The sequence below is a fragment of the Rhinatrema bivittatum genome, chromosome 2, assembly GCF_901001135.1.
Source record: "Rhinatrema bivittatum chromosome 2, aRhiBiv1.1, whole genome shotgun sequence".
NCBI classification, from domain to species: domain Eukaryota; kingdom Metazoa; phylum Chordata; class Amphibia; order Gymnophiona; family Rhinatrematidae; genus Rhinatrema; species Rhinatrema bivittatum.
The window spans coordinates 424,731,328-424,749,913 of NC_042616.1; the positions used below are offsets into that span (position 1 = coordinate 424,731,328).

Consider the following 18,586-nt stretch of genomic DNA (forward strand, 5'->3'; position numbering starts at 1 on the left):
GCCCGGGGGCATGGTTTCGGCCCAGGGCAGTCCGGTAGCGTGGTCACGCCCTCCGGAACCGCCCCCAGGTCGTGTCTCGGCGCGCGGGGATTTACTTCTTCCTCCGGGAGGCGTAAATCCCCCGACAAAGGTGGGGGGGGGTTTAGATAGGGCCGGGGGGGTGGGTTAGATAGAGGAAGGGAGGGGAAGGTGAGGGGAGGGCGAAAGCGAGTTCCCTCCGAGGCCGCTCCGATTTCGGAGCGGCCTTGGAGGGAACGGTGGCAGGCTGCGCGGCTCGGCGCGCGCCGGCTACACGAAATCGGCAGCCTTGCGCGCGCCGATCCTGGATTTTAGCAGATACGCGCGGCTACGCGCGTATCTGCTAAAATCCAGCGTACTTTTGTTGGCGCCTGGTGTGCCAACAAAAGTACGCGAAGGCGCACTTTTTTAAAATCTACCCCTATAAGTGTTTCATGTTCAGGCAAGGAAATAAAGCTGGAAAAATGCTAGCACACTTGATAAAAAAAAAAAAAAAAAACAACCCACCAAGGCTAACAATTATATTATAGCTTTAAGAACATAAGAACATGCCATACTGGGTCAGACCAAGGGTCCATCAAGCCCAGCATCCTGTTTCCAACAGTGGCCAATCCAGGCCATAAGAACCTGGCAAGTACCCAAAAACTAAGTCTATTCCATGTTACCATTGCTAGTAATAGTGATGGCTGTTTTCTAAGTCAACTCAGTTAATAGCAAGTAATGGACTTCTCCAAGAACTTATCCAATCCTTTTTTAAACACAGCTACACTAACTGCACTAACCACATCCTCTGGCAACAAATTCCAGAGTTTAATTGTGCGTTGCGTGAAAAAGAACTTTCTCTGATTAGTTTTAAATGTGCCACACGCTAACTTCATGGAGTGCCCCCTAGTCTTTCTATTATCCGAAAGAGTAAATAACCGATTCACATCTACCCGTTCTAGACCTTTCATGATTTTAAACACCTCTATCATATCCCCTCTCAGCCGTCTCTTCTCCAAGCTGAAAAGTCCTAACCTCTTTAGTCTTTCCTCATAGGGGAGCTGTTCCATTTCCCTTATCATTTTGGTAGCCCTTTTCTGTACCTACTCCATCGCAATTATATCTTTTTTGAGATGCGGCGACCAGAATTGTACACAGTATTCAAGGTGCGGTCTCACCATGGAGCGATACAGAGGCATTATGACATTTTCCGTTTTATTCACCATTCCCTTTCTAATAATTCCCAACATTCTGTTTGCTTTTTTGACTGCCGCAGCACACTGAACCGACGATTTCAATGTGTTATCCAGTATGACACCTAGATCTCTTTCTTGGGTTGTAGCACCTAATATGGAACCTAACATTGTGTAGCTATAGCATGGGTTATTTTTCCCTATATGCATCACCTTGCACTTATCCACATTAAATTTCATCTGCCATTTGGATGCCCAATTTTCCAGTCTCACAAGGTCTTCCTGCAATTTATCACAATCTGCTTGTGATTTAACTACTCTGAACAATTTTGTATCATCTGCAAATTTGATTATCTCACTCGTCGTATTTCTTTCCAGATCATTTATAAATATATTGAAAAGTAAGGGTCCCAATACAGATCCCTGAGGCACTCCACTGCCCATTCCCTTCCACTGAGAAAATTGTCCATTTAATCCTACTCTCTGTTTCCTGTCTTTTAGCCAGTTTGTAATCCACAAAAGGACATCGCCACCTATCCCATGACTCTTTACTTTTCCTAGAAGCCTTTCATGAGGAACTTTGTCAAAAGCCTTCTGAAAATCCAAGTACACTACATCTACTGGTTCACCTTTATCCACATGTTTATTAATTCCTTCAAAAAAGTGAAGCAGATTTGTGAGGCAAGACTTGCCTTGGGTAAAGCCATGCTGACTTTATCTGATGAGTGGCAATACCCATACCTCAAAAGAAGAGGATTGCCGAGACAATGTTGGACTTTTATTGTCAACTGTATGCAGCAAGATCGGGTGTGGAGGCTACTAAGGAAAAATAATTTAAAAATCTTAGCCGCCTTCAAGTATCAGAATTGCATACACAAATGCTTGAAAAACCTGTTTCAGTATCTGAGATTCTTGCTGTTATCACTTCCTTAAAATTGGCCAAATCGCCAGGTCTGGATGGCTTTGGCGGCGAATTTTATAAGATTTTGTATGATAAGATAGAAGATCTGGTGTTTCAGATGTATAACTGCTGTCTGGATCGTGGTGAATTTAATGCTGATATGAACCATGCTTTGACTGTAGTATTCCCCAAACCTGGTAAAGACCTCTCAAAACCCGGGACCTATAGACCAGTTTCCTTAATAAATGTGGACTTAAAACATTTTAGCGTCAATTTTGGCTAACTGTCTCAATACAGTCGCTCCTCATCTAGTTGCTGATGACCAAACAGGTTTTGTTAAGAATAGGCATGGAGTTACTAACATTTGGAAGCTTTTGGAAGCTAGAAGCTCGGTGGATCACGTTAACTCACAAGGCTTAATTTTAGCCTCGATGCTGAAAAAGTGTTTGATAATGTTCATTGGGTATTGGCAAAGGTATGGTATCCCTCAACTTTTATATTATGGATTCAGTTATTATATACTCATCCCTCCACCAGTATTTTAATAAATGACAAAATGACAAATGCCTTTTTATGAAGTGTGGGACTAGGCAGGGGTGCCCTCTCTCTCCCTTGCCTGTATATTGTAATGGTGGAACCTTTGGTTATTAGCATCAGAAGTATATCAGAGATTGAAGGATTTCACTTAGGTGGTAAGAAACATAAAATATAACTCTTAGCTGATGACATGCTCTTATTTCTCAGACAGACTCAGATATCGCTTCCAAAGCTTATGACTGTGTTAGATGATTTTGGACATTTTGCAGGGTTGAAAATTAATTTTTCTAAATCGGAAGCTTTCCATTCTCGACTGCCTTATAACGTGAATGGAAAGGGGTTTTTTTCCTCAACTTGTCAATGAGCAGTATAAAATATTTGGGAATTTGGGTGCCCAGGGTCTTATCTGCTTTATATGAGCTAAATATCATCAAATTAATTCTTTCCTTTGAAGAACAGCTTTTGCTGTGGAAAGATCTTCCTCTTTCATTGTTTGGACGCTGTGCACTCCAAAATGTCTGTTACCTAATTGTTGTATAATTTACAGATGTTACCTGTTTGGCTGAGAACTAAAGATGTAACTTGTCTACATTCCATTGTGGGTGCTTTTATCTGGCAGGGTAAAATTTCTAAAATTATTATTATTTCTAATAATAAAGTTTCTAAAATTATTATTCTAAAAATGTCTATCTTTATGCGCTCAAAAAAAACCAAAAAACTATGGAGATTTGAAGCTTTCCCACTCCCGATATTATAATGCTGCTTGCCAGTTTCGCTTTTGCTGGGAATGGTGCAGAGGACAGTACAAGTCTGAAGTACCTGACTTAACTGAAAATGTTTCGTCCCAGATTTCAGCAGTCAATCTGCTTCATACCAGAGACATAGCTCTGCCTCCATCTGTCAGACGACATGTGTTGATTAGACCTGTGTTGATGGCTTGGAGGTTTCTATGTAAGTGGTGGGGTATAAATCCAAATGCTACTGAACTGATAAGAGTTTGTGGGCAATCATGAGTTTCACCCTGGGTTACAAAATTCAGTTTTCAAGTGGTGGAAGCGGTGTGGGATGTCTGTAATTCAAAACAGGGTGCTCTTATTTCGTTTGAACAATTAGTCTCCCGATACACAGTAAGATCCAGTCAATTTTATATGTACTTACAAGTCGGGCATTATGACAATGATATGATCTCTCAAGCAACAAATGTATTTTCGCAGGACTCCTCTATTAACATTATTAAAAAAAAAATCCAAGCAGTACAATAATACTTTGTCCTAGTGGCATAATCTGCGCTTTACTCTGGAGACTCCCTATTTAATTTCTGCTCTTGCCAGGAACTTGGTCCTCAGCAACTGGAGTTGTTATAACTGAGAAACAAATGACTCGTCATTTCGACATGGGTTTTAGAAGAACTGTTGATGCCAAACTTCAGGAAATGCAGTTCAGGTTGCTGCGTATGAAATATATAGATGCGACCCAGGCATGTAAAATGAATCTCATAGAGTCAGATATGTGTATTAAATGTCACATACATAGAAGCTCTTTTTTTGCACATCTTTCTTCTTTGTCCTGTACTCTTTCCCTCCTGGGATTATAGTGTTCAAAATGATTGAGAGGATAACTCATTGTAAACTGCCTTTTTCTGGTGACTCTTTGCTCCTGGTTTCTCTGCGGGCTTTCCCGGTATCTCTAAATATCAGGCTGAATATGTTCTAATCCAGATTTTATTGGCCAAAGCGTGTATATTAAAGCTTTTAGTCCTGGTTCGATGTGGTATCAAAAACTGGTAGAGCGCTTTGATGCCATACACTTTCATAAAAAGGTTCATAAGGATTACATTCAGTTATGGATAGATACTTTTTAAGTTGTTTCCTCAAAAACTGCAACATTCATTAGATTTGAGTGGATTCTCTGATATATGGTAAGTCTTTTCGTTGTGGGCCCATATGGGCTTGTGGTATTTATGGGAAGGTGTTTCTGGTCTCTACAATTTTCTTTAGTCCTTGTATGATCATCAAGGTCTACTGCAAAATATTTCCTCATGAATGGATGGTATAAATGTGTGAGTCTTTGGGTGTGAATGTTATGGATATAGTGGCTGGGGATAAAATGTAAAAAAGTGTAAAAATGACCCTGTTAGAGATTATTTTATTTTATGAATTGCAGCATTTGATCTTTTTGTACAATCTTCTGTTTCAATACGGTGTTTTTGACATATATTACAATTATCTGTACATTGTCGCATTTCTATGTGAAGAAATAAAAAGTTTTAAAAAAAAAATACCCATGATTGTGGTACTTTCAGAAAGCTACTAAAAAGTGCAATTTTTCTCTCTGCTTTTCCCTCATGTTTGGTCTATTGCTGAAGTACCTAGTTCATGAAACTTGGGGATGTATTAAAAGATGCAATCTTAGTTTGTCTGTCCTTGGGTTGCTACTGAAGGGTTGAGACTGTTGTCGTAAGTTGATCTGTATGCTTTTGCTTTTATTGACTTATCTCTAGGTCGGTCTGTCTGCGTTGTTATTATGAAGTCAATATTCAGACATAGCCAGCTAAGTAAGGTAGCCTGGTAAAGCTTATCTGGATAACTTACTTGGAATATTCAGCTGCACATCTATGCTGCTGAATATCTCCAGTGAAGTCACTAGTTAGCCAGATAAGTCTTATCCAGCTAACTTCAGACCTGCTATTGATCAGGTTTAACTTATCTGGGTAACTTTACTGGACAAGTCAGAATATCAGCACTTATCCAGCTAAAATAACCATATAAATAGCTCCTCCCCAATCCACCCACATTCTGCCCACAAGTTATCCAGCTAACTACTTAGCTGGATAAGTACTTATCTAGCTAAGTGGCGACTGCTGATTGCAGCTGGATAAGTCCTTACTTTTCTGGCTACATAGCCTGAATATCAGCCTCAGTATTTCAATTTATATTTTGTGTGGTGATTGTACTGTTTTGTGTCTTACATTTATTTTACTTATGGACCGCTGTATGCCGCTATGAGTACTTTTCTGGTATAGCGACTAGACTGAAACAATAGATAAATGAAGGAGCTATCATCCATAGCCATCAGTATTTTCACATACTGATCAAATAGTGCAGCGCCCTCTTGAGGCCAAGAGCAGGATAAAGCATCTGGGCAGCTAATTCCATGGTCATCCTTTCGTCGGCCACTAGGAGTTGCTGTAGGAACAGTGTTTGCAGTCAATCTTGTCTCAAAGCTTAACCCAAGCAACAGGAGCTTAAGCTGAAATCTAGGCCAGGACCCACACTTCTCAGGACTTCCTGTCATTTTTTCAGAGCTTTTCTCCATGCCCCTGGTCTCCCAAAGGAACAGCTAAGCAGGTTGGAGTCAGGATGGAGTCCTCCGTGGAGGTCACAACCATCCTCATTAAATACTTTCCCTCTTTTTTTTTTTTTTTCCATTTTTGCATCCGTTCACAGCTGGACAAAGGAGCGACGAGTGCTACTGGTGATGTCTAAGGAGAAGAAGAAATGGGTTTCGGTGCGCCCCCTGCCGGCTATCCGCTCCTTCCTGCAGCACTATGATGTGAGCATTCACGAGGGGGGGGAGGGGCAATACATTTGCACTTGTTATTTCTGGGAATGGTGACTTGAGGGTAAAACAGCGCATGTGCAGTTGAAAACGCCAACGTATGTACACTGTTTACCTCCATGACCTTAAAAGACATACCTGGGAATGCCTCGTTTTTGATTTGGCTAAAAGTGCGCCTACAGCAGGAGCCAAGGTGTACTTTTAGCTGCTGTGAGGGGGACATTTTTAACTAGGGCAAATACCTATTTACCCAGCCCTTTGAGACTTGGTCCTCCCCATTGCCTGGCTTTTGTCGTATGTATGTTTACTGAATTTAGTACTTGTGAAAAATGCTGAACCGCCAGTTCCGGAAACTCGGGTTCTCCATTTATCCCCAGAACATGTAACGTTATCTGCAGGGGTGTGAGCTTCCCCGCAAGGCCCCCACCAGTGTCCCGACCCTGCTCTGGAAGGGAGACCTCCAGTCTCCAAGCCTGTATGCAGTCTTTGCCCTCCTCAGCTAAGACTGCCAGCAAGGGTGACCCATTCAAATTGGGATGCTGACTGCTGGGAACTAGATGGAGACTTTTTTTTTTTCCCCCTAATGAAGAAGGCTGGGTTTTAGGCCATGGTGTGCCGACACTTGTTTATGCCCATGCTGCGGCAGCAAAGATTTGCACCCTGAAGCTACTATGACTCAGCAACATCATCAGGCACTGACTCGGCAAGCTGGACCAAGTCTCTATGCTGCTGCAGCAGCCATTATTTTACAGCACAGCTGTAAAATAATGGCTGCCACCATCAGATTCCCATTTCAGTAACCTTACAAATATCCCTTTTACATGTGAAGTCCTGGGAGGGGAAGGGTAAGCATGGGTTGTGGAAGGTGAATGTGCAAGCTCTGTGGCCTGGTGGTTCAGCATTGCAGGTGGGGGTTTGCCTTTATATCTGCGAGCAGTGTGGGGAGTTAAGAGAGAAAGTGAATCTTTGGATCGAGGTGGAAAGCCAGTAATCATTTTTCGACTGTACCTCTGTGACTGTGCTAGACAAGTCCAATGAGCCACAGAAGAGTGCGTTTCATGTGCTGGGTTTTGCCTCAGTAACCAGATCTGTCTGTTCTGTCCCCTGGCAGCTGTGTATCCATGCCCAGAACAACAGGAAATGCCAGTATGTGGGCAACTGCACCTTCGCTCACAGCCCCGAGGAGAGAGACATGTGGACCTTCATGAAAGAGAGTAAATGTATGTGCCGGTGTAGTTAAGTCCTCTCCTCCATCACCTTTTCCTCTCTTGTTTTTCTACCAATCTCGGCTTCTGTTTTTAGGGCGCTACATGCACTACTCTGTATGCCCTTTCTTCCCCCCCCCCAAAACGATAAGAAAACCACCCGAAAACTTTGTGGGGTTTTCCTATCGCTTTCGGGGACACCCCCCCCCCCCCCCCGATACTTGACGGATTTGAAAATATCATACGATATTTTCATCCGTCAGAAAAATGATTCACATCTCTAACTGCTATTAATTGCATCAGTGGCATGGGATCTTCTTAGTGTTTGGGTAATTGCCAGGTTCTTGTGGCCTGGTTTTGGCCTCTGTTGGAAACAGGATGCTGGGCTTGATGGACCCTTGGTCTGACTCAGCATGGCAATTTCTTATGTTCTTACCATTGCACCTCATTCCCAACCTGCAGCACCTACTGCTATTCCAGTACTGAGACCCCCAGTCTGCTAATACAACTTGCAAGTCTGGGTAACATTTAAAAATCTAGAGGCACTTAGTAAGCCACAACATTTCCACGTGGCTTGGGCTAACAGTCCTCTGGTTCTTGGCATGTGTAAAGCCATCCGGGCTTGTGCATGTGATGGAGCCTTGGTGACTAGTGATGGACCATGAAGCTCTGACGAATCTTCTTCCTGTCGTCTGTACACAGTGCTGGACATACAGCAGATCTATGACATGTGGCTGAAGAAGCACACCCCAGGGAGGCCTGGAGAGGGGACGCCAGTGGCCCCCCGGGAAGGAGAGAAGCAGATCCAGATGCCCACAGACTATGCAGACGTTATGGTAACTATGTTATCTTCTCACTTCCTCCGTGGGTCTCCCTTCTGCCTATTATCAGGTTTTAACACTCGCCACTAGGCATCATTTTAAGACTTTGGTAGAGATGCCCCGGTCCCTAACTCTATTAGATGTTTAATCTACCACCCTCACCTCTGCCTCCCTATCATTGTAATACTTGTGATTGCCGGCTGCTAGGAGAAGGGTGTGAGGAGAATGCAGTGATATTGAACAGTGTGTGTTGTAAGTGGCAAATGTTTGGTATCTATACATTCACATTGTTCAAAAGTGGCTAATGCCAGCTGATGGGATTGTCTCCTTTTGCCCAGGGGCTTTCTCCACAAAATTGGGTGGATTTGTGCCTGATTCCTGCCCTGATGGCTCACCTGACTTAGGTTCCCTGAGTCTCGTGCCTTTCTCCCCCGCCAGATTGTGAGGTCCCTCAGTTGCTTGTAGCACTCCAGTTGTGCATCCTGAGGACCTTTTTTTATTTTTTATTTTTTAGTTGATGTTTGAGAATTGTAACACAGCTAGAGAATGGGAAGGCAGAGATGCTAAAACAACTAGAGTGCCTGCTCCGGTGAGAAGGCAGAGATTATGCGAGGGGATACAGGGTCGTGCCTGGAGATGTGCATGGGGTTTAATCCTGCCTCTCAGGCGATGCGCCCTTCGCTTCATACAAGCTGTTGGGAACAGGCCCAATGGGTAACATCCACTTTGTCCTGAGTCCATTTCAAAAGGTGCTTCGAGGTTAAAAAAAACCCAAACAAACTGAAACAATCGATTATCACTTAATACGTCGGTAATATCAGGGATGCCAGCAGATGGCTCCAGTGTAACTCCGCAGCATCCCCCCCCCCCCCCCCCCCATCTCTCCTGTGCCTGAGGAGAAGGCTCGGTGAGGTGAGGGGGACGCGGGATGGCGTGACTCTGGCACCCGGCGCGGAAGGAGTGCCGTGTTTCCTGAGTTTGCCTTCTCTCCGGCAGACGGGGTACCACTGCTGGCTGTGCGGCAAGAACAGCAACAGCGAGAGGCAGTGGCAGCAGCACATCCAGACAGAGAAGCATAAGGAGAAGGTGTTCACCTCCGAGAGCGAGGCGGGGGATGGCTGGCGCTTCCGTTTCCCCATGGGCGAGTTCCGCCTTTGCAGCAGGTTTGTATAAGGACCCTCCTTCCCCCAGTGTACACACCGTCCCCCCGCCAAATAATTACTGGCATCCCTCCCTCTCCCCCATGTCGCTTTATCTCCAGGATTGCCCGCTGTGCTTAGGCTGTGTGAAATTAAATGAGCAGATTTACGCGAACTCTTTAATAGTGGAAACAGATTTATTTGATTAATGTTAAGTTTTTAAAGCTAACAGTAATTAAATTATCTATTTTTAAGTGCTGGAGAAGGCACGTTATCTGTTTCATAGTTAGTTACCATCCCAGAGCCTATGAACATTGGGGGAGCCCTGGAGCTAGTGTGACACCCAAAATTCAGAGGTGAAACCTGCGACGGTGCTGCCCCGCGCAGAATCTATAAAGAACGCAAGAATATATCTTACAGGACAGGAACACACTCCAGAATGGGATGCTTGGGAAGGAGCATTTCTAAATAAAACTCAGTGTAGAGGCTTGGGTGCATTTTATTTTAATATATGGTCTCCAGGAGAAATCCTGTACTTTCTTTACTGGGGATGAAATCCGTTATGCTGTATTTTGTTTAATATAAGCTCATGCAAATAGCATTTTACCTACATGTTACTACAGTGCATGTCTGCAGTGCATTGATAGATCAAAGGAAGCACCAATCAGAGGAGTGAAAAGTTTAAATGTTGGTAGGTTAAGGGGTTGGTATCGAAGCGAGGATTCAGGAGCGTCCTTGAATGCACCACTAGTGAGCTCAGAGAAGGGAGAGAAAAGGACCAAGGGGCACAGGAAGGAGGGGGAGAAGGGTCGAGGAGCACAGGGGCGGGAACACCAGGGTCTCTTAAACAAGATGAAGTAAAAAATGCACAAGCAGACATGAGGGGGAAGGCAAGAGAAGCCGCTACAGGGGAGGGAAGGGAGGAGGACTAACCTAAGAAACGGTGAAAGTAGGACGTTCTGGTCCACGTAATAGTGCCAGAAATCCTCGTTCCCTGTACGTACCGGATCAGTCCAGACTCCTGGGTTTATACATCCGTGCCAGCAGGTGGAGACAGAGAAAATAAAACTGCCACTGCTTTATCTATGCTGATGCCCCCTGCAGTTTCTCAGTATTTCTCTGTCTCCCAGCAGGGCAGGACTGAGGCTTGAACCCTGCAGTTTTGGTTTAGGAATTTTTGGTTGGTTTATTTTAAATTTAAGAGCCTTCCTCCCAGGGGGTCGAGGTTGCTGATAAGGAACCCCTACCCTATCTGGTTGAGGTGGGGGGCTGGGGGTCGGTGACCCTTTTGTATGCCCCCATCCCGTAACCGTGAGGTGCACTGAAAAACAACAAATACATACAGCTGAAAGTCACCTGTAAAATAGCAGTATGTATTATTTTTTATTCTTTTAGTACTTTTATTATTTTTACTCACAATTAAATATTAATTTTAAAACAGTATATACATATATGATTATCCTAATAATCAGATAAATAAAAATCCATCCCACTTCTAACTTAGAGTATATTATTGAACTATGTTACTGTATAAAACTGGCACCCTATAGATAATTTAGAAACCAGACATATTTTGTGCCTAACTGTAAACCGTTGTGATGGTGCATTACTAAACGACGGTATAGAAAAGCTATAAATAAACAAACATCCGGTGGTCCGGATCCCTCCCTGGCACGTGTTGGCTCCTAAATTAGTTTTCTCACTTTTTCTCTTCCGTTAATTGCTGAATTGAGCTGGACAGCTCTCTTCAGCGGAGGAGAGGTCGCTACAGGGGAGGGAAGGGAGGAGGACTAACCTAAGAAACGGTAAAAGTAGGACATTCTGGTCCACGAAATAGTGCCAGACATCCTCGTTTAAGCACTGCTTCACCAGTCCTGTATGGAGGTGCAGTAAACCATTCTTACTTACAGTTTTGCTTTCCAGTTGGTAAATTAGGGGATCCTTCAACAGGAAGAGTTCACGCACTCTTGGGTGGGAAGGGGTGGCAGCAAAACTTCCTCCCAAACCAAAAAGCAAGATCTTCACCAAAAAAAATAAAAAATGGGGCTCTCCTGCGGTAAATCACCACTGTCCATCCACTGGGGGTTGAGATGGTATCGGCAGGTCTTCTCTATCCCTGTCCTTCCAAAGACAGGGCCTTCTCTTCCTGAGCCAGGGATTCACTGGGGAAAAGAGCTCCGAAAATGAATTGCAAAAGACCTCTTAAGTCAAACTTGAGACAATCCCTACCAAACAGGTTGTGTATTGGAAAGGTCTGTTTCCTTCTTACTTTGTGTTACCAGGACAGAGAATCCTAGCACAAGGAATAGGGGGGGAAACACATTCCCTGTAACCAAATAAAAGGGCAAGACTGCAGGGTTTGTCACCTCCATCTGCTGGAGACAGAGAAATACTGAAGAGATGCAGGTGGCACACCAGGTTAAGAGTGGGGGTTGCTCTTCAAGTTTTTCTCTTGTCTCCATCTGCTGGAAGGAAGGCATAACCCACAGTCTGGACTGATCCATGGTACTATAGGAACGAAAATTATCAGGTAAGAACCAAATTTCCTATAACGAATTGCTCCTACTCTTCCAAACCCTTACTCAGAATGTCACACTTAACTCCACTCTCTACCTGCACTTGCCATTCAAGCAATCTTGCTTTTATGAAATCTCTGTAACTAGGCAAGGGAGTGCATCCTTGGGCTGATGTGCAGTGGGAGTACCTTGAGGTGGCTCTCTCACCCCCCCCCCCCCCCCCCCGACATGATTCAGACCAATGATAGGGCAATCTCAGCTCAAACTCTGACCTCAGCTCAGAGTCCAAGCTGAGGTTGTGGCAGGCTGCAGTCAAAGGTGTGGTCAGTGTCCGGTCCGAGATCAAGGCAGGCAAAAGCGTATTCAAAGCCTAGGCAGGTCCAAAACGGGTGGCAAGCAAGGCAAGGTCAGTGTCCGGTCCGAGGTCAGCAGGTGAAGAGCAAAGCCAAGGAGATGAAGACTGGGACTGAATGGGAGGGCTGCCACACAACAAGGCAGGGATACTGGAAAGGGGGCAGGAACATAAAGCAACTAGCACTGCAAGCAGGAGTACAACAGGAGACCTGTTGCTGAGGCACTGGGTGGTAGTACTGTACTTCCTTTTATACTAGAGCAGAGATGACATAATCAGTCAGTGCCCACAGGAAGTGCTGGCTACCTGGCTTATAAAAGGGCTTCAGGAAGTGCAGGTGGTTCCAACCAGGTTGCAGGGAAGTGACTGGAGATAAGGATCCTAGGACAGGGAGTAACCACACAAATAGTAAAATCAGTATCGGGATGAAATTATGATGTGTATAAATATTTTAAAAATGCAGTAGCGTTGGGGGCCAACTCTGGCAATGCTGTGAACTGCCATGTGCAGGACCCAGTTCAGGTTTTCCATTCACCAGGCAGGATGGGACTGGGGGTACTACAGAGGGCAGTATTCACAGTCCCTGGGAGGGAGGATGCCCCAGTCATCTGCTTATGGTGACATCTAGTGGTCAGACTTGGGGACCACAGTGGCAGATGTCCGGAGGGGTCCTTGGTATGTGACTCCTGGCCATGGACTGTCTTGGCAATGGCTGGTCTCATTTTGGATGGAGATATAAAATGTGGGAAGATCCCTGGGTAGTTAAGAATGAAGGCTCATGATACCAAATGCCAGCCCTGGTTCTAATTGAGGTAGAAGTCCAAAAGGAGCAGGAGGAAACTGCTGCCTCCCTCCCCACTCCCAAAAAATTAAAAATTCAGTAGCAAGGAAACGAAATATTGACTTGAGTAGGACAAACCTTGCTATCACAGAAAAGGAAGAGCCTCGGGTAAGTCAGCTTTTATCTGAAGCAGCCAGAGTACATGGAATAAATGGGGTTTTCCCCCTTTAATTAATTAAAACTTGAGGAAACAGGCTTCAGGATCTCAACAGCCTCCTTCCCAGTCCCTCCTCACCAAGAAGGCTGGGCCTTGTAAAACAGGCACTAAGTTGGTGCTCAGCAGGAACAGAAAGTAGTCTGGGGGGGAAGGAGATGCTCCATTTTCTGAGTTTGCCTCTTAATAGAATATTCTGTTTCTGCTTTTGGATGAGTAATGACACTGCAGGTCGTCCCCCTCCCTGTGTTCTGGCCTAACCTTCTCTGGGTCTCTGTGAGTTAAGAGGTGGCCTTCCCCTTTACCCTGACCTTCCATAATGCACCGAGGCCCCGCAGCTCACGGCCTTCCTGTCGTCTTCCCTCCCCCCTCCCCCCCCAAAGGTACCAGAAGAGTAAGTCGTGCCCAGAGGGCGAGAAGTGCCCGTGCGCCCACAGCCAGGAGGAGTTGGCAGAATGGCTGGACCGGCGAGAAGTGCTGAAGCAGAAGCTGGCCAAGGCGCGCAAGGACATGCTGCTCTGCCCCAGCGACGACGACTTTGGCAAATATAACTTCTTATTGCAGGACGGCGTGTAAGGGGGGGGGGGGAAGAGTGTGCTCCCCACCTGTCCTCTCCCACAGCCCCTCCTTCACCCTCAGGGAGGGCCCATGTAACTCGGAGCAGATTAACAGAGAGAGAGAGGGAGAGGTAAGCTCTCCAGTCAGCAGAATGAAATGGGAAGATTATTGATTTTAGATTTGGAAGAAAGGGAGAAAAAAAAAAAACAAACATAACCCCCTGTGTTGCTTTTCTTCTTTTTTTTTTTTTTTGTTTTGTTTTGGGGTGGGGGGGAGATGCTGTTTGGTCACTTGACACCGGGAAAGGATTTTCGTACCCGTTTTAGGTTGTTTCCCCTCCCCTTTTGCTGTTAAGGTTAGTGAGACGGGGAGGAGTGGATGGGGCACTGTGGCCATGGTTTCCCTCCGTGTATTCTGCAGGAGAGAGTCGTGTCACAGATCGTCGCTCCGCTTCAGCCAGGACCAGTGCATCGTGTTGAGGTTTTTTTTTTTCCCTTCCCTCTCTCTTGCTTCTTCTGCTGCTGTGGCCTGAGAAAGTTCAGTCTTTTGATTAGCACAAAGCAAGGTTGTGGTGTCAGAGGCTTCGGAACAGAGGTCGTGTCTGAGGACTAAGGAGAAAGGCCCAGAAATACAGAGGTGTGTGTATGGATGGCAGGGACCAGTCTTATCTTATAGATATAATATTTTTGGAACACAAATGAATCAATCTGATTGGCTGATGGTGATCACATGGATGTACTGATGATCAGTTAAAACATGGGAGGATTTTTAAAACCAGTTTAATTTTTTGCAGCAGTTCGTTCTTTCTTAAAAGGTGTCTCTCCCAAGCTCTCATCAGGGAATCGTAGCCTTCAGGTGCAAGCCACACAGGAAGGTATCAAGTATCACATCTGGGCCATAGGGGAGGGGGGTGGTCTAGGTGCAGGTGCACATATCTGGCTGATACTGTAGGATTCAGCTCCAGAGATGACAACCCTTTCAGCCCTCAGCCAGTTGGGACTGGCACAAGCATCTGCTGGAGGAAAGGGGCATGTATGCTGGCGGGGGGGGGGGGGGGAGTGGGGAGTGGAGTTGGAGAGAGGAAGATACAAAGAAACAGTGGTTGTTGCATGGATTCAGATGTTCGGTAATCACCAGCCAACTGGATTAGACCATTTGCCTACGGCACCGTAAATATATGTCATCATCAATAATCCCAGCAGTAAGAGTGAAAGTTAAATCAAAACACTCAACATTTTATGAATTCAGCAAAGCACAAAAACAGATACAACCAAAAATGATTCATTAGAGGACCATCATAACACCGGAGTGGTTAATTAGTAAAACCTTTTCTTTGTGAGAACGGGCATATATAATCATAGGTCCAAGAATCTTTTATACTTGCTGGACTATTTAAAAAAAACAACCTTTTTTTTTGGATAATTTGTTGTCATTTATAAATTGCACATTTAGTAAGCCAAAAATAAGTATAAAAGACCCTTGGACCTATGATTTATATATGACTGTTCTCGCAGAGAAAAGTTTTTACAAAGTAGCCGCTCTGGTGTTATGATGGTCCGCTAATGAATCATTTTTGGTTGTATCTGTTTTTTTTGTGCTTTACTGTATAAATCTGATCAGCAGTACTAATGTACATACAGGCAGGTGCTAATAATGTGTGTGTACAGAAAAAATTGACTTGAAGCCACAGGGATATTGGTAGTCTTACTGAATTTGTCAGAAAGTGCTGTCTGTTAACGTGTCATCAGGGGATCCCTTCTAGGTTTGATTATCACAGCGCTATAGGGTTGGGGGAGGGGAGAGTTCTCTGGCTCTTTGGGAAAACATTTTCCCAAATTTGTCTTCCCATTCCAGGAAGACTGCTTCGTCAACGAAAATCTCATCGGCCAAAGGCAAAGAAGAGGGGGGGAGGGGGGGGGGGGAGAGCCTGCGCACGAGCTGCTGGGAAGCACTAGGGGATCAATGCCACTCAGCAAGGACCCTTGAAGCACAGCTCTGAGCATGCGAGGCAGAGAGAGAGGTGGGTGCGTGCACTGTACCGGGGCTCTAGAAAGAAGCCCTTTCATCTCACTAGGAGAAGTGAATGAAATAGTTCACATGTTGTGGAGGTTATTCTCTCTCTCGTTACTAATGGGGCATTTATAATAGCAAATCTTGACATTTGATTAATTTTACCAAGGTTAACACCTAAGGCCCCTTTTGGCCCACATGCCGTTCTCTCCCCACTCCCCTTCATAACTTCTTGAAGCTGGAAAGGTGGGACAGTATTGTTCTTAACTGGGCCATCAGGTTCCCCCCCCCCCCCCCCAGTGCAGGGCCTGACAACACCAAGCCCTGCCCAGAGCAGGAAACCAAATTAGGATTTGCTCAAACTGTCTGGTGCCAACACAGAACCCCTGTGCCATCAGGCTGCCTGGATGGAGGCACTTATGGAGCAGAGGGTTTTTATATTTAAGTAAAAGTGACAGACCCTAGCCATTTTAATTAGGCTTGTGTTTAGCTTCTGCTGACCTCTGGAAAGGGTTGAACAAGAATACAAATTACTGACCTTGTTCAGGACCATTTCTGCCCAGACTAATGATTGGCATCCATATCTGGCCAAGGAAAGAGTGACGATTAATCACCCCCATCGATCTCCCTCCCTCTCCTCACCAAGGTTTGGCCAAGCATACCCATAGTGCCCTGGGTTTTGATGCAGGGCAGGCAGCGGCCATGGGTACTGAAGTGGTCTCTTGAAGAGAGGAAGAGTCAGGTGTCTAGATCCTTAAATACTATCAATAAGCCGTTAAGGAATCTGGCATGGGTAGAGTATTGGATTTTCAGCATTTGGTTGCTGCTCTTGGTGAGTAGGGTTCTGGCCAAGCCAGCATCAGCAATGTTTGAGAAAAGAATTAGCAAATAAACGAGGGGTCTGTGATATTAGCTTCCCAGTAATTATTATTTTTGTAATATTTATCTTGATTAGTATTTGTAAAAATTAAATAAAATCTGGTGTGATACATTGTGAGGAGATACGTTTGTTCAGATTCCAGTACACGGTCCAAAAATTGCAAATGTCAATTTACAAGCGTTACAATGATATTTCCAAAAAGAAAATGAGGAGGAGGCGATCACACTGCAGATTTGGCCTTCCACTTTGGATCAATGGCTGAGGCATCTTTATCAGTCGTGCTGGGAAGTTAGGAACAAGGTCTAGATCTTGGAAAATATCAGCAAATTGTTGTCCTGCTCATATATTGGGCATTGGGACGTGGCCATTTTCAGCATCTGAAACGAGGCCATCCATTTTCCCATAATTTCGGAAGTAGTCCTTTGGCACTTGCTAGAGCAGTGGCTGACCATCGCCGCTTACACGTCCACAAGTTATTTCTGACCACCCTGGACATTTGTTGTATGTCGTCATTCTCAAGGTATTCTAAATCAACGACTAATCTTTTTTCCAGAAATATCAAAGTTGTATACAGCTGTGAGAGATTCCTCTGTTTTCTTGTATCTCCAGCAAGTCCACTTGATCTCTTTTTGCTGATTTTTGTAACTTTATCGGAGGTCCAGTGGCAGTTGTGTACTATTTTGAATTGAACAGTTTTGCTTTAACTTCTCTGGGACAATTCTGGTAACCGGCAAGGGATGCCATGATAGTTTTCCAGTGTTTATAATCATTCATTCTGATTCTCACTGCAGTTTCAGTTTGCATCCTGTAATAAATCTGGCTACGTGATTTCCAAGAGGAGTTTATAGAGCCACGATGCTGCATGTCGTTTCCTAGGGGGCTTTCTAAAGGCCTGAGTATAGCAAGATTCCTCCAGCAGGATGGAGCCTAGCTTTAAGTCTCTGAAAATGTGATGAAACTGAAGAGTTAGTTTTCATGAAGATCTGCAGATGAACAAAGAAAGTCCCATTACTGTCCATAGTATGATCAAGACGTGTGATTTCCCTCCTGCCAATCTTCCCATTCCTTCCAGTAGATCAGTTTATCCTTCTATGCTTATATATGGATTTTACCAAATACTAATATTTAATAGCCTTTTATGGTCCATTCTTGGTAACCTATTGATTCTAACTCATGCTTTTTTATTTTATTTCAAAATGGGATTGTGCGAGATGGTGATTTTCATATTGCTACGGTACATGGTTTTCCAAACTATGCCGCTTCCTTTTCCAAATGACTCTAAAAGGTTCTCCCTTTGACTCTAAGATGTCTTGGAGACAGCTAGATATTAGAATTCCATATTCAGCAATCTAAGACCTCTTTCCCCTGTTACTTGTAACTTGGTGATATGTAATCTAGGCCAAGGAATACCCCAGATAAATTGTTTAAAGCACGCATTCATTCTTTGCAAAATGGTGGCAGGTACACAGAAGGGTGTCATTCCCAGGATCTAATTCTGTTTTAGTACTGTCTTTTTGGGTGCTTCTAGTTTCCCCCCACATTTTAAATTTAGCCTGCATGCTATCTAAAAAGCGGTTGATATTATCCAATATATTATATGTTACTTAATCCCAGATTTAATAATTCCAAATATTCCATCCTCTTCGTAGTCCATTCCAGTAAGATGTCGCCTGCGTACATTATTTTTTTGTCTTCTTGTTGAGCTGTTCTAATTTCTGATATGCACAATTCATTCCCGATTGCAGTTACCAGTAACTCTAAAGCATCCCTGTCTTGTGCCCTTTTTAAACCCACAAGGTTCCTGATCTTAATCCATCACATTGCATTCTGGCATATGGCTCTTGATAAAAATGGATTGCATTTTCTTCTGAGTAAAACCAGTGCCCAGGCTGTAGGCTTTAAAAACTCTCAACAGGTAGTG

The 18,586-nt window shown here is 44.4% G+C and overlaps 1 protein-coding gene across 1 annotated transcript in view; it reads left to right on the forward strand.

The window, feature by feature from the left end:
* The window catches only part of ZC3H7B (zinc finger CCCH-type containing 7B), a 147,651-nt gene extending 130,877 nt beyond the window's left edge, over positions 1–16,774 (forward strand). The window contains exons 19-23 of the mRNA XM_029590240.1: positions 6,078–6,183; positions 7,301–7,409; positions 8,097–8,230; positions 9,212–9,378; positions 13,601–16,774. Of these exons, the coding sequence (XP_029446100.1) occupies positions 6,078–6,183; positions 7,301–7,409; positions 8,097–8,230; positions 9,212–9,378; positions 13,601–13,793 (709 nt within the window). The 3' untranslated portion in view covers positions 13,794–16,774. The remainder of the gene's footprint in view (positions 1–6,077; positions 6,184–7,300; positions 7,410–8,096; positions 8,231–9,211; positions 9,379–13,600) is intronic.
* Positions 16,775–18,586: the final 1,812 nt, after the last annotated feature.